Source organism: Bufo bufo, chromosome 9 (assembly GCF_905171765.1).
Source record: "Bufo bufo chromosome 9, aBufBuf1.1, whole genome shotgun sequence".
NCBI lineage: Eukaryota > Metazoa > Chordata > Amphibia > Anura > Bufonidae > Bufo > Bufo bufo.
The window spans coordinates 86,359,116-86,372,485 of NC_053397.1; the positions used below are offsets into that span (position 1 = coordinate 86,359,116).

Genomic DNA, 13,370 nt, shown 5'->3' on the forward strand with positions numbered 1-13,370 from the left:
GGAAGTAGTTTTTAGTTTGTTTTTAGTTTTAGCTATTTTAGGGGGATATCTGTGTGTGCAGGTGACTATTACTGTGCATAATTATTAGGCAACTTAACAAAAAACAAATATATACCCATTTCAATTATTTATTTTTACCAGTGAAACCAATATAACATCTCAACATTCACAAATATACATTTCTGACATTCAAAAACAAAACAAAAACAAATCAGTGACCAATATAGCCACCTTTCTTTGCAAGGACACTCAAAAGCCTGCCATCCATGGATTCTGTCAGTGTTTTGATCTGTTCACCATCAACATTGCGTGCAGCAGCAACCACAGCCTCCCAGACACTGTTCAGAGAGGTGTACTGTTTTCCCTCCTTGTAAATCTCACATTTGATGATGGACCACAGGTTCTCAATGGGGTTCAGATCAGGTGAACAAGGAGGCCATGTCATTAGATTTTCTTCTTTTATACCCTTTCTTGCCAGCCACGCTGTGGAGTACTTGGACGCGTGTGATGGAGCATTGTCCTGCATGAAAATCATGTTTTTCTTGAAGGATGCAGACTTCTTCCTGTACCAATGCTTGAAGAAGGTGTCTTCCAGAAACTGGCAGTAGGACTGGGAGTTGAGCTTGACTCCATCCTCAACCCGAAAAGGCCCCACAAGCTCATCTTTGATGATACCAGCCCAAACCAGTACTCCACCTCCACCTTGATGGCGTCTGAGTCGGACTGGAGCTCTCTGCCCTTTACCAATCCAGCCACGGGCTCATCCATCTGGCCCATCAAGACTCACTCTCATTTCATCAGTCCATAAAACCTTAGAAAAATCAGTCTTGAGATATTTCTTGGCCCAGTCTTAACGTTTCAGCTTTTGTGTCTTGTTCAGTGGTGGTCGTCTTTCAGCCTTTCTTACCTTGGCCATGTCTCTGAGTATTGCACACCTTGTGCTTTTGGGCACTCCAGTGATGTTGCAGCTCTGAAATATGGCCAAACTGGTGGCAAGTGGCATCTTGGCAGCTGCACGCTTGACTTTTCTCAGTTCATGGGCAGTTATTTTGCGCCTTGGTTTTTCCACACGCTTCTTGCGACCCTGTTGACTATTTTGAATGAAACGCTTGATTGTTCGATGATCACGCTTCAGAAGCTTTGCAATTTTAAGAGTGCTGCATCCCTCTGCAAGATATCTCACTATTTTTGACTTTTCTGAGCCTGTCAAGTCCTTCTTTTGACCCATTTTGCCAAAGGAAAGGAAGTTGCCTAATAATTATGCACACCTAATATAGGGTGTTGATGTCATTAGACCACACCCCTTCTCATTACAGAGATGCACATCACCTAATATGCTTAATTGGTAGTAGGCTTTCGAGCCTATACAGCTTGGAGTAAGACAACATGCATAAAGAGGATGATGTGGTGAAAATACTAATTTGCCTAATAATTCTGCACGCAGTGTATATGAATACCCAGTTAGAACCTAAGAATTGTGGTGAACGTATGATAATAACTATAGATGCCTCAAAAACCTTTGATACGATAGAATGGCCTTTCCTATTCGCTACATTGAAGAGAATGGGATTTGGAGATAATTTTGTATCTTGGGTTAAGTTATTATACACTGAAGTCTCCGCAAGGGTAATATTAAATGGTGAATACTCAGATAAAATGCACATCAGCAGGGGGGTTAGACAGGGTTGTCCCCTGTCCCCCCTGTTATTCGCCATAGTTATGAAACCTTTAGCTGACTTGATCAGGCAGGATAAAGAAATTGTTTGTTTTAGGTTTGGGGCCCATGAGGACAAAATTGCATTATATGCAGATAATATTACGTTGTTTGTGGGATCCCATAGTTCACTTACGAAGATCTTGCAGGTATTTGAAGAATATGGCGATTTCGCTGGACTATATATAAACTGGTCCAAAATCGGCTTGCATTTCGATTGATCCTCTGAGTCGTTTTATACCGGGAGCACTGGAAATTAAAGAGAAGCAAGAACCGGTTAAGTACTTAGGTATCCAGATAACATCTAACCCGAGGGACTATATGCAGTTGAATGTGCTCCCTAATATACGTGAGATGCGGAAGAAAATAGAGGTTTGGTAAAAGATACATATCTCGCTGGCAGGGCGCATTTCATTAGTTAAAATGTGTGTATTACCCTCTTTGAATTATATCTTCTGGAATGCACCGATAATAATTCCTAAAAGAATCTTTAAAACAATAGCCACTCTAATAAAAGCCTTGATAAGGCGAGGTAAAAAACCGAGAATAAGAGCACAGATACTGTATATTCATGAGAAAGAGGGCGGATTTTCAGTTCCGGATCTAGAACTGTATTTTATTTCAGGACAGATTAAAAATATGATAATGTGGAGTAAATCATATAGATATAAGATCATGATAACAGGGATTAATAAAAGTCTGGAAAATTGTAGTATTTTTCAACTAGTAGAAACTGACATTCTGTCACAACAACAAGCCAATAAAATACCCCTATTTGAGCTGTGGACCAAGTCTTGGAAAATGGTAAAAGAACTGTGGTTTCTGAAGGGAATACATTCGGATACCTTGCTATGGAATAATACTCAATTAAGAGAATTAAAATCAATTGAACAAAAAATCTGGTTGAAACATGGACTCCTCAAACTGGGTCAGATATGGAAAGAGGGAGATATAATCACCTATCAAGATCTAAAAAATGAACATGCAATGGGAAATAGAGATCTGAGTTCCTTTTACTTACAACTAACTGGGGAGCAGGAGCACAACTGTTTCTCCCAGGAGTGGACTAAGCATCAGGGTGGGTTGGAGGGATATGGTAATATGCAGAGGCTGATACCGGGAAAAGTATAAAAAAAGGAAAAGAAAAGAGGAAAAATGATTGCCTGAATATTTGTATTTGTATACATGAAATAAGAATTCAATAAAAGTCTATTTATAAAGAAAGAAAAAAAATGTATAAATAAATAAATAAATAAATAAATAAATGCTGAGGGAAGTCAGGCAGAGCCAGAGCAAAGGATGGGAGTGGTAGTGGCTCGGATTTTACAATCAATCACCGTGACTTTCTTGACACCATTGCTCCCTAGACCCATGCAGTGAAAGGAGGGAGCTCTCTTTCTTCCCTCAGGACACACCCTTATTCTAGGGCTCCTGCTTGATGGTAGCTTGTGATGTTAGGTGCTTGTATGGAAGCAAGACAGGGCATCAGCAGTGCAATGGCCAGCATTTGTTGTACGAGTCATTAAACCAGACCAGAGTTAGCAGAACAAACTTCTCTTTTACTTAAGTGCAAATTGGGAGTTGTAATATTTCCAACAACAATGAAGCGCAGTTCCATCTGTTTACAGTGCAAGGGTTTTCTCCAAATAGCGAGGTATGGAGGCTGGCAAAGCTGGGAGTTATGGACCTCTTTGTACACTATCCTGCCAAAGTCTCTCTCAGTAGAATCTATGGCTGGCAAAAGTACCTTGACAATAATGGCTGTAGTGCCCACTGTGGGATACAGGGTTTTGAAGGCACATCTGGCCAGGACATGTCTGGAGCAACGTCTGAATAGCTGTAGTGGTCGGTTACCTTGCTGACTCCTATGCTTGGCCATACGGATTCTACGTTCTCCTTTATATTCCTCTCTTTCTCTTCTTTTTTTTGTAGAACTTGCAGAGAGCTATTAGTCTCTGAAGCCTCAGGCAACAGCTTCCTTTCTCCACGAACTCTAACTCAGAACTGTCCAAGTTAGGGATGGGGCTAGCCTATTCCTTAAAGGGTTTCTGTCATCAGAAAAATCGTTATGTATCTGGCTGACATTAGCGATGTGATAATGTCAGCAGAACATTCTCCTCAGTGCCCCGTAAATCCTGCACCTGCGCGGTCCTGTTTAGTATTAAGTGAAGGACGCTCTCCTGCTGCCAGCTTCACTCACTGTGCCTGCGCCGAATACTAAACGGGATGGCGCAGGCGCCGGATTTTACGGGCACAGAGGAGAACTAGGATGTCAATCAACTGGACATGGTCGTGAAAAGACGGAGCCTCTAGGTGCTGCAGCAACGCCCCACTAGCACCTAGAGGCTCATTAGCATATTATAAAAGTCTTTATTTTGAGGGAACAGTGGCAGGCAGGGAGTTAGAAATCATACAGTTATGTTCTGCTGACATTAGCACATCGCTGATGACAGAAACCCTTTAACTCCTCTGAGGCATAAGCCAGGATGGTTAACACTGGCCCTGCCAAGCATATCCTGCTATGCTTGGTATACATAATATAGCATGAAATAACATTATACAACATTAAATAACAAACCATTTGCACATACCCCCTGTTCTGGGGTACTGCACTAAGAGCACTTTGCAGTAAAGCACCACCTTCAGGGCACTTGCAGGAGCAGTGCCTGGCAGAATAAGAGTTTATGCTCACACTGCTGCAGATAACAGAAGTTTTGCAAAAATGTTTTATTGCCTTCCCCAGCCCCTACCTAATGCTGGCAGCAGTCTTCCATGATCAAAATTGTGAAATTTTCCTTTGCTTGTGGCATGATAAGACTTGATTCACTAATTATTTGCATGTTTTGATCTATGGTATATCAGTTATACAATAGGGAATGGCAAGACTCCATTTGTAGCCACTTAAAAAAAAAAAATGTATGTGTTTTTCTGTCTTACAGGGAATGGTGAGAGCACAGTTTACATGAATTATTCAGTGGGGAATGGGGAGACTTCATTTATAGTGACAAATTTAAATAATTAGTTTTGTACTTTTCTGTCTTACAGGGAAGGATCACAGTTCAGTGTATACCTCAGGTAAAATTTCCAGGATGCTTTTATGTACACAATCTAAGATAAGATATTGATGGCACAAATCTCACCTTCTGACAAATATGTATTTCATGGTAACATATTATACTATGTTCACATTTCCACGTATTACTTCTGTTTTCTGTCCCATTATAGGAGCAGAACAATGAAAATAACGAATGTGCCATTTCTGTCTAACGGCCCTGGTGGCAGTGCTTCACGGTGAAGTGGTGTCTGCGTTGACCTGCTTTACAGCCCTCCCCTCAGTTCTGATTGCCAGCTGTGGTATCAAAACGGGAGACGCCACGGCTGCCAATAAGAGTGCACTTTACAGTAAAGCACTGCCTCCAGGGCACTTCCAGGAGCACTGTCTGGCAGACTAAAAGTTCATATTCACACTGCTGCAGAGAATAAAAGCTTTCCCGCCTTAGGCTAGTTTCACATTTGTAGCACACACAGCTCTCTGGTGGGCTTTTCCGGCAGGAAAAAGCCTGCTGGAGTTCTCTGGATCCAGCACTGAGGGATGATACCGGAATGCCCTTCGGCCTCATTGACTACAATGGTGTCCGGCGGAGCTCCGACCTCTACCCTGCAAATATGCCGGGATTCGGCCTGACAAAAACCACTGCACGCAACAGTTTCTGTCTGGCGGATTCCCTGTATTCTGTGCCAAAACAGCCTGCCGGAGAGCTGTGACACAAATGTGAACGTGGCCTTACTCTGCCACTAGCTAGTGATATCAGCAGTTTTGCATGATCAAACTGATGACTGATTCCTTTAAGTGGCAATAGGCAAATATAATCACTTTAAGAGGTAACAAGCCACTCTTCCTCTGTCTTGCACTGCACCCAGCTCGCTCTGTATCAGACTGACACCAATGATAATGGTTGCATCTGCAGTTATCACCACAGCTTCGCAGGTCTGACTGCGATGATACGGGCCACAGTGCCTTGCTTCTTTCAACCCCTTATCTCCAGCCTCAACCCCTCTGTGGTGCTTAGCTGTGTTTTCGCCTTAGGCCCTAACACAGTGCGCCTCTTTTGCTGGCGTCACTTTCCGCCACTGCTATCTAGCTAAGCACAGCAATCTGCAGCTTCTTCCAGCTCGCACTCAGTCTGATCTGCTCAGGAGACTTGCCTTCATGTCTAATTATCTTCTACCACTATATGTGCTCACTACTCTTGAGCGAACTGAGCTTCGGATCATTGATCCTAAGTTGTTTTGCTCAAAAGCTTTGATTTTAGTGCTGTCTCCGTAGAGTATTAAAATGTATGGCCTGTGCGTAGGGTTGCCACCTTTCCCAACAAGAGATACCAGCCAAGTTAAGCCACACCCCATAAGGGGTGTGCTTGTTGGGTGTGGCTTAACACTGGGTGGCTATGTCATAATGTGGCTCCCAGTATTAATAGTGCCCCCAGTCATATTAATGCCTCCACTAGTGCCCCCAGAATTGATAATGCCCCCCATTAGTGACCCCAGTAATAGCCTTGCCTCCATTAGTGCCCCCCAGAATTAATAATGCCCGTATTAGTGCCCCCAGTAATATTAATGTCTCCATTAATGCCCCTTTCTGTAACGGAATCATACCGACAGCTTTATGTCAGTATGATTTCGTTACAGAAAGGTCAGACAGAGGCACATAGCAGTATTAATCATAATAACGCCGTGCGCTTCTGTAGTCCAGACCGCACAATCTCTCTCCCACACGGAGCGAGATTCCTGCAAGGGACATACGCGTGTGAAGGAGCCCTAACACTGGGTTCAGACCTGAGCGTATTTGATATGCGCGTTTAACGCACGTTTTTGTCGCACGTTTTTGTGCGCGTTTTTGTCCATAGTCAACGCGCGTATTACGCGCGTTTTTGTGATTGACAGCAGTGTCCTATGGCCGCAAACGCGCGACAAAACGCCCCAAAGAAGCTTAAGAACTTGTTTATGCGTCGGGCATTTTTCAGCGCGTTCGAACGCGCTGTAAAACGCGAAAATGTGACAGGCATTCAGGATGCAGTTTTCAATTTAGCCAGTTTAGGATCCTCATTAAACCCTAGTGTTCTCCATAGTGGAAACTATTAAATTAATTTCAGCTAGCTGCAATAAAAAACTGCATCCTGAACGCATGTCAGAACATTGCTGTGTTCCAGCAGCCTTAGGCCCCTTGCAGACAGGCGAGTATTCCATGCGGGTGCAATGCGTGATGCGAACTCATTGCGCCCGCACGGAATCCGGACCCATTCATTTCAATGGGGCTGTGTAAATGAGCGTTGGTTTTCACGCATCACTTGTGCGTTCCGTGAAAATCGCAGCATGTTCTATATTCTGCTTTTTTCACACAACGCAGGCCTCATAGAAATGAACGGAGCTGTGTGAAAATCGCATCTGATCCGCAAGCAAGTGCGGATGCGATGCGTTTTTCACGAATGGTTGCTAAGAGATGTTGTTTGTAAACCTTCAGTTTTTTTATCACGCGCGTGCAAAACGCATTAAATAGCATTGCACCCGCGCGATAAAAACAGAATAACTGAACGCGATCGCAGACAAAACTGAATGACTTTATTTGCGAAATTGCGCACTTTCACTGAACGCATTCGCAACACATCCGGACCAAATCCGCACACGCTCGTCTGCAAGCAGGTCCATCTCACTGCTAACCTAGCTCTAATTGGTGTCTGCACCTTCCTTTATTTAGTCCTGACTCCTTCTCTAATTTCTCCATCAGTCAGTGACTTAGCCCCTTCTGCTAACATTAACACACACAAGAGATCACACAGAACCCCTTTAAAAAAAAAGTCCCACAGTCTCTAAAAACGCAGCAGTTTCCTAAATGCTACGTCTACCAATGTGTGACCCTCTCACAAGACCATAATCGCCCAGAAGCCCATGCACCCTAGCACTTGTCCATTCACCAACTCATGATGAGCTGGGCCTCTCACACACTGGGATACACAATGCAGGTAGATGGGGGCAGTCTGCCCCATGTACTGGCAGGTGATTTTCAAACTGGACCTGAGTTTAGCAAATTGATAGTTATGTTATTTATGAACACAACTCTTTTATATTTTTACTTTTTTTTTTTTTTACCTTTTCAGCTGTTAGCAAACCCGTATGCGATGAGGACAGGCATTCGGAGCTGCATATGGATTAGTACTAATTGTAGGGCTGCATCTGTACAGGGGCAGGAAAGACAGGTGCAGTCTGACAATTAACCCACATGCTACATCTCACAGCAGGCAGCTCAGTGTTTGGGCAGCCTTAGGGCTCATGCACACGACAGTATTTTGCGTTCAGTATACTGGCCGTTTTTTTAGTTCAGTATGCGGTACATATACTAACCATTCATTTCAATGGTTCAGCAAAAAAAAAAAGAAGTGTCTCTGTGTGCATTCCGTTTCCATATTTCCGTACCGTGAAAAGATAGAACATGTCCTATTATTGTCCGCAAATCACGGTGCTTGGCTCCATTCAAGTCAATGGGTCCGCAAAAAAAACAAACCACATACGGAAATGCATCCGTATGTCTTCCGTATCAGTTCCATTTTTGCGGAACCATCTACTGGAAATTTCATGCCCAGCCTAATTTTTTCTATGTAATTGCTGCATACTGTATATACCATTTGGAAAAACGGAACAGAAATACAACGGAAACAAAAAACGGAAAAATGGTTACGTTAAAAACAGCCCGCAAAACACTGAAAAAGCCATACGGTCGTGTGCATGAGGCCTTAAAGGGAGTTTCCAGTTTGCGTCAACATCCTTTAATATAATCATTTATAAAGGAAGCTGTCATTTTCTAATGTCTTTCTTTTACCTTTATTGCTCCTATTTCCTGTTCTGGGCTGTGGTCACATGACCATGTCCATGCAGCAACAGGGGCAGTGATAGGGGAGTGCCTATGTAATCAGCTGGGTGTTGTTAGGGGCGGTGCCGGAGCTGTGGCAGAGGAAGGAGAAGTGCATTATGGGTTTGGTTGGATACAACATAAGGAAGTGCTACATACAAGATGTAAACAAGCCAGAGGGATTTCATTACATGGTAAAAAAAAACAGGAGAGCCCAACAACTACATGAGAATACCTGTTAAAAACTATAGTAACCCAGGAAAGCCCTTTTAAATATTTAAAAGGGTTTTCCAGGATTTTTATACCGTCGTCACTTGGCCTAGGAAAAGCAGAAAGGGAAGGCTGCAGCACTGCTGTGAGCTCTGCTGTCTTCTCAAACAGCTGACAGCTGGGTGTCAGACCCCCACTGATCAGATACTGATGACCTGTCCTTATGATAATCTCAGAAAACCTCTATTTTGACCAGTGGTAATTAATTGGTAATTGTAGCTGTTAACCTTCAAGTTGTTGTGATGTGTAATTTTTTTGCTGTTTGTCATTTTTACAATAATCATTTTTTTTCTAAATATTTTAGACACGGATCTCCAGAAACTGTTTACAGAACTAGAGCCTTTCACCATCTATATTTTCAAGGTGACAGCATACAATAAAGATGCATCAAATGTTCTTTTATTTGGTGAACCTTCTGAAAAAAACTGTATGACAGAAGCAGGAAGTAAGTCTCCGCTTTTCTTTTTGTGTTCAAAGTTATATAGTGCATTTGTTTTTTATAATTACAGTACATGTAAGGCAAGACTGAATTTATCAAAAGGAACAATGTCTCTGACCTGCATTATGTATACTTATTCACATGTTCTTTTTTGTTTGGCTACTGAAAATGAATATACAGTACAAGCAGAAGTGCAGTACAGTAGTAGAGTGCTTAAAGGGAGTCTGTCACCTACTCTGAGCATTTTAGACTGCTCAGATCGCATTATAAAATGTTTGCCCCCATTAAAATAGTAGCTCTCTTGTGTCTGTTCCACGTAGAGATCCTTAAAAAAGCACTTCATAAAGTTATGCAAATTAGTTGTCACAAGTGCCCAGGGGCAGAGTTACCGCCGCAAATACCCAGGCCCCTCAGCTATGTGCCCAGATAACCGCTCCCCTTGCTGTCCTCCTCCACTGGCTTAAAGATCTCGTACAAGTGCCGGCCAGGCCTGCATATGCAGACTGTTAAGATCAGTTCCTCTGCCCATAGTGGGCAAAGCAGTGCACACGAGCAGGCCCAGCGGTGGGCGGCGCTCACGCGGGATCTCCAAGCCAGAGGAGGAGGTTGAAGTAGGAGAGGAGGGCGGGCCAAAAGACTGCAACGGGAGCGGTTATCTGGGCACATAGCTGAGGGCCTGGTCACTTGTGGCCGTAACTCCGCCCCTGGGCACTTGCAACAGCTAACTTGCATAACTTTATAAAGTACTTTTTTCAGGATCTCTACATGGGACAGACACAAGAGAGGTACTATTTTAATGGGGAGCAAACATTCTATAACACGATCTAAACGGTCTAAAATGTACTAAGAGTAGTTGACAGACCCCTTTAAATTTCATTCCTTAAAACACCTTTTTTTTATTCTAAATAGTCCCCCACAATATACTATACCTTTATAATGGTTACAGTTCTATTTTTCTAAGACAAAGCTGCTCATTTCCTGCACAGATAGAAAGTTAAAAGGGAATTCTAAGGATTTCAATATTGATGACCAATCCTCAGGATAGATCATCTCTAGTGTTGAGCGAAACTAAGCATTCTAGGTGGAATTCAATCCGAAGTTTAGGAAAACTTTGATTTGCAACAAATCCAGATTTCTTCACACTTCATGGTAACTAATCAGGTTTTCCTAAAATGGTGGCTGCACGTGTTACAAAGTGAAAGTAAGAAGCCCGGGAACGCGAGAGCACCCATAATGCCATGCAGCCAGCCAATCCACAGATAGCCATCCCTATAAAACCCTCATCCCGCGTGGTCTCTGCCATTGTTCTGTGAGTTGAGCATAGGGAGAGATGTGGCATATGCTCATAAGCTAGGGACAGTGTTGCTGAACATGATAGAAGAATATTGGGAAGGGAGAGTGCAGGGAGAGCGCAGGGAGACTTATTCTGCATCAGTTTTATTTATTTATTCCTACCTTTAATTATTCTTACATCAGCCGTAAATATAATTCAATACTAATAAGAAGGAAGCCTTTATTATTCACGTGTCAGCATGCCAACCAATACCATCCAGTCTGCACCCCTTAGGAGGGCCAGGTCTTAATGATGAGCATCCTCATCTATTGCTGGCTTTACTTCTTCCAAATCATCTTTCAAAGTCTCCATGTCCTAGAAAAGTCCACAAGATGCAGAGAGATGAGGAGCTGGATGTTCCTGATGACATAGTCTCATCGATATTAGATGATGTCGAAAAGAAGGAAAAGCAGATGGCAGAAGAAGTGCTCCCACCTGTAGGGCAGGAGAGCGCGGGGGTTGGAGAAGTGGGTATGCCAGACCTGATTAATATTCTGTGTTTAGTATCCAATAACCTGCAGGAGATTGCATGCAAGAACAGCAATAATTTGCATATTGTCCCCCCACCTAACCAGCCAAACCCCATACCAGCAACAGCCCCTATTTAAAGGTGCCGCGTGGCCATTAACAATGAAGAAGGACTATATAGTGCGGTCTTCATTACTTAAAGAAAGGCAGCTGTGGACTAATTGGCCGCGTGGTTCTTCACTCCAGCATGGCCCCAACCAGTCCGCAGCACCACCTCTGTGTGGCAATATCCTATGGCAGAGTGGCCTGGGTATACCTGATTTATAGTGATACATGACAAATTAATTCATAACAAATTGAATTTCTTGGTGAACTTCGGCGAATGAAATTTTTCAAAACTTTACTCATCTTTAATCATCAGTAGTGATGAGCAGCAGGGGCAATATTCAAATTCCCGATATTTCGCAAATATTTTGTATAATATTCGTCATATATTCGCGAATTCAAGATTATTTTCTTGATTGCGAAAAACAGCAATGTTATATTCGCGTAATGCGCGCGCAATACAGGCGTGGGTCACTATTGCTACTTTTTTTTTAAGCTGCTAAAAGTTTCCTGAGACTGGAGAAAATGGTTGGCACGGCAGAACATTACAATAGCTTTATATGCAGATAGAGTGCTCCAATATAATCGTGATTGCGCAAATTAGCAATTAATGATGCGCATATTTTTGTGCAATACGTACTACTTCACATTTTAGCAGGTCTGACTACATATCACTGATTGGTGCACTAAGTATTGTTGTGAATTTGTGACATCACAGCACTATGTCTGTAGCATGTATGTATGGACAGCAGCTATATCACTACACTATATCACAATCTAACCTACACTGACTATCTCCCACTAACTATCTGTATAATATATATAAACTAACTATCTATCTAATGTAATGACACAGCGAAGCACAGAGCACAGCAATGACACTGCTCTCTCTCTCAGAACTCCATAAAACTACAGAAAATGGCTGCTGGGGAGGTTCTTATATAGTAAGGGGCAGGCAACTTTCCTATTGGTTGCAGGGATGTTGCTAAGCTCAGACAAAGACATTGCAGCCTTCTCATTGGCCCACAAGCAAGAAGCAGGGAGGGATCATGGGTTCAGATGAAAAAAAAATCTAGAATATTCGAAAATACGAATATATATCACTATATTCTAAATATTCGCAAATTCTCGAAGTGCCGATATTCACGCCCAACACTAACCATCAGTATCTGATCTATAGGAGACTGACTACCGTCACCTTCACCAATGTTTGAAACGGCTATGGAGCTGGATGTCACATCCTTGGTCACACGGCTTTTGCTCAGCTCAGTCCCATTCAAGTAAATGGAAATGAGCTGCGGTACCAAGCACAGCCGCAATACAATGTACAGCACTTTTCTTGGTTTATAGCTGCTAGGATCTGACCCCCACCATTTAGATCTTGATGACACCTACCCTAATATTTCAGAATTCCCTTTAAAAATAAAATTGTGTCTTCAGTTACCAGTAGGGCGAGCTAAATAGCTTAAAGGGGTTCTGCAGTTTGTTTTAACTGATGATCTATCCTTTGGATAGATCATCAGCATCTGATTGGCAGAGGTCTGACACCCAGGACGCCCGACGATCAGCTGTTTGAGAAGGCAGCGGCGCTCCTGCAGCGCCGAAGCCTTCTCACTGTTTACCGCTGGCCCAGTGACGTCACGACTAGTATGAACTGGCCTGGGCGGGGCTAAGATCTGTTCACTTGAATGGAGCTTAGCCCCGCCCAGGCCAGTTGATACTAGTCGTGATGTCACTGGGCCAGCGGTAAACAGTGAGAAGGCTGCCTGGCTGTTGGAGTGCCGCTGCCTTCTCAAACAGCTGATCGGCGGGGGTCCCGGGATAGATCATCAGTTAAAGCAAACTGCAGAACCCCTTTAAAGAAATTGTCAATTTTTTTTAAATGTCCCTCTCAGCAGGAGCTGTGAAGTAAAATATAATTATCTTCACCTTGCCACTTCAACTCCCTAGCTGTCTTTACCAGACTTACAGTCCCTACTATAAACTTACTGCATGGACAGGCTCATGTTACTGCCAATAATTGGCCTCAGCAGTGACGTGTGCCTAAGTCACTGCTTGGTCACATGCCACTTGGGGAAACATCACTCCTGAGTTCTGTCATTGGCTGTACAAGAAGCTGACAGGCAGGGACTGGAAG

General features: G+C 43.1%; 1 protein-coding gene across 10 annotated transcripts in view; it reads left to right on the forward strand.

The window, feature by feature from the left end:
• The window catches only part of PTPRC (protein tyrosine phosphatase receptor type C), a 258,953-nt gene that overhangs the window by 148,012 nt on the left and 97,571 nt on the right, over window positions 1–13,370 (forward strand). For all 10 annotated transcript variants that reach the window (XM_040408421.1, XM_040408423.1, XM_040408425.1 and 7 more), the window contains 2 exons: window positions 4,760–4,789; window positions 9,193–9,333. In XM_040408421.1, the coding sequence (XP_040264355.1) occupies window positions 4,760–4,789; window positions 9,193–9,333 (171 nt within the window). The remainder of the gene's footprint in view (window positions 1–4,759; window positions 4,790–9,192; window positions 9,334–13,370) is intronic.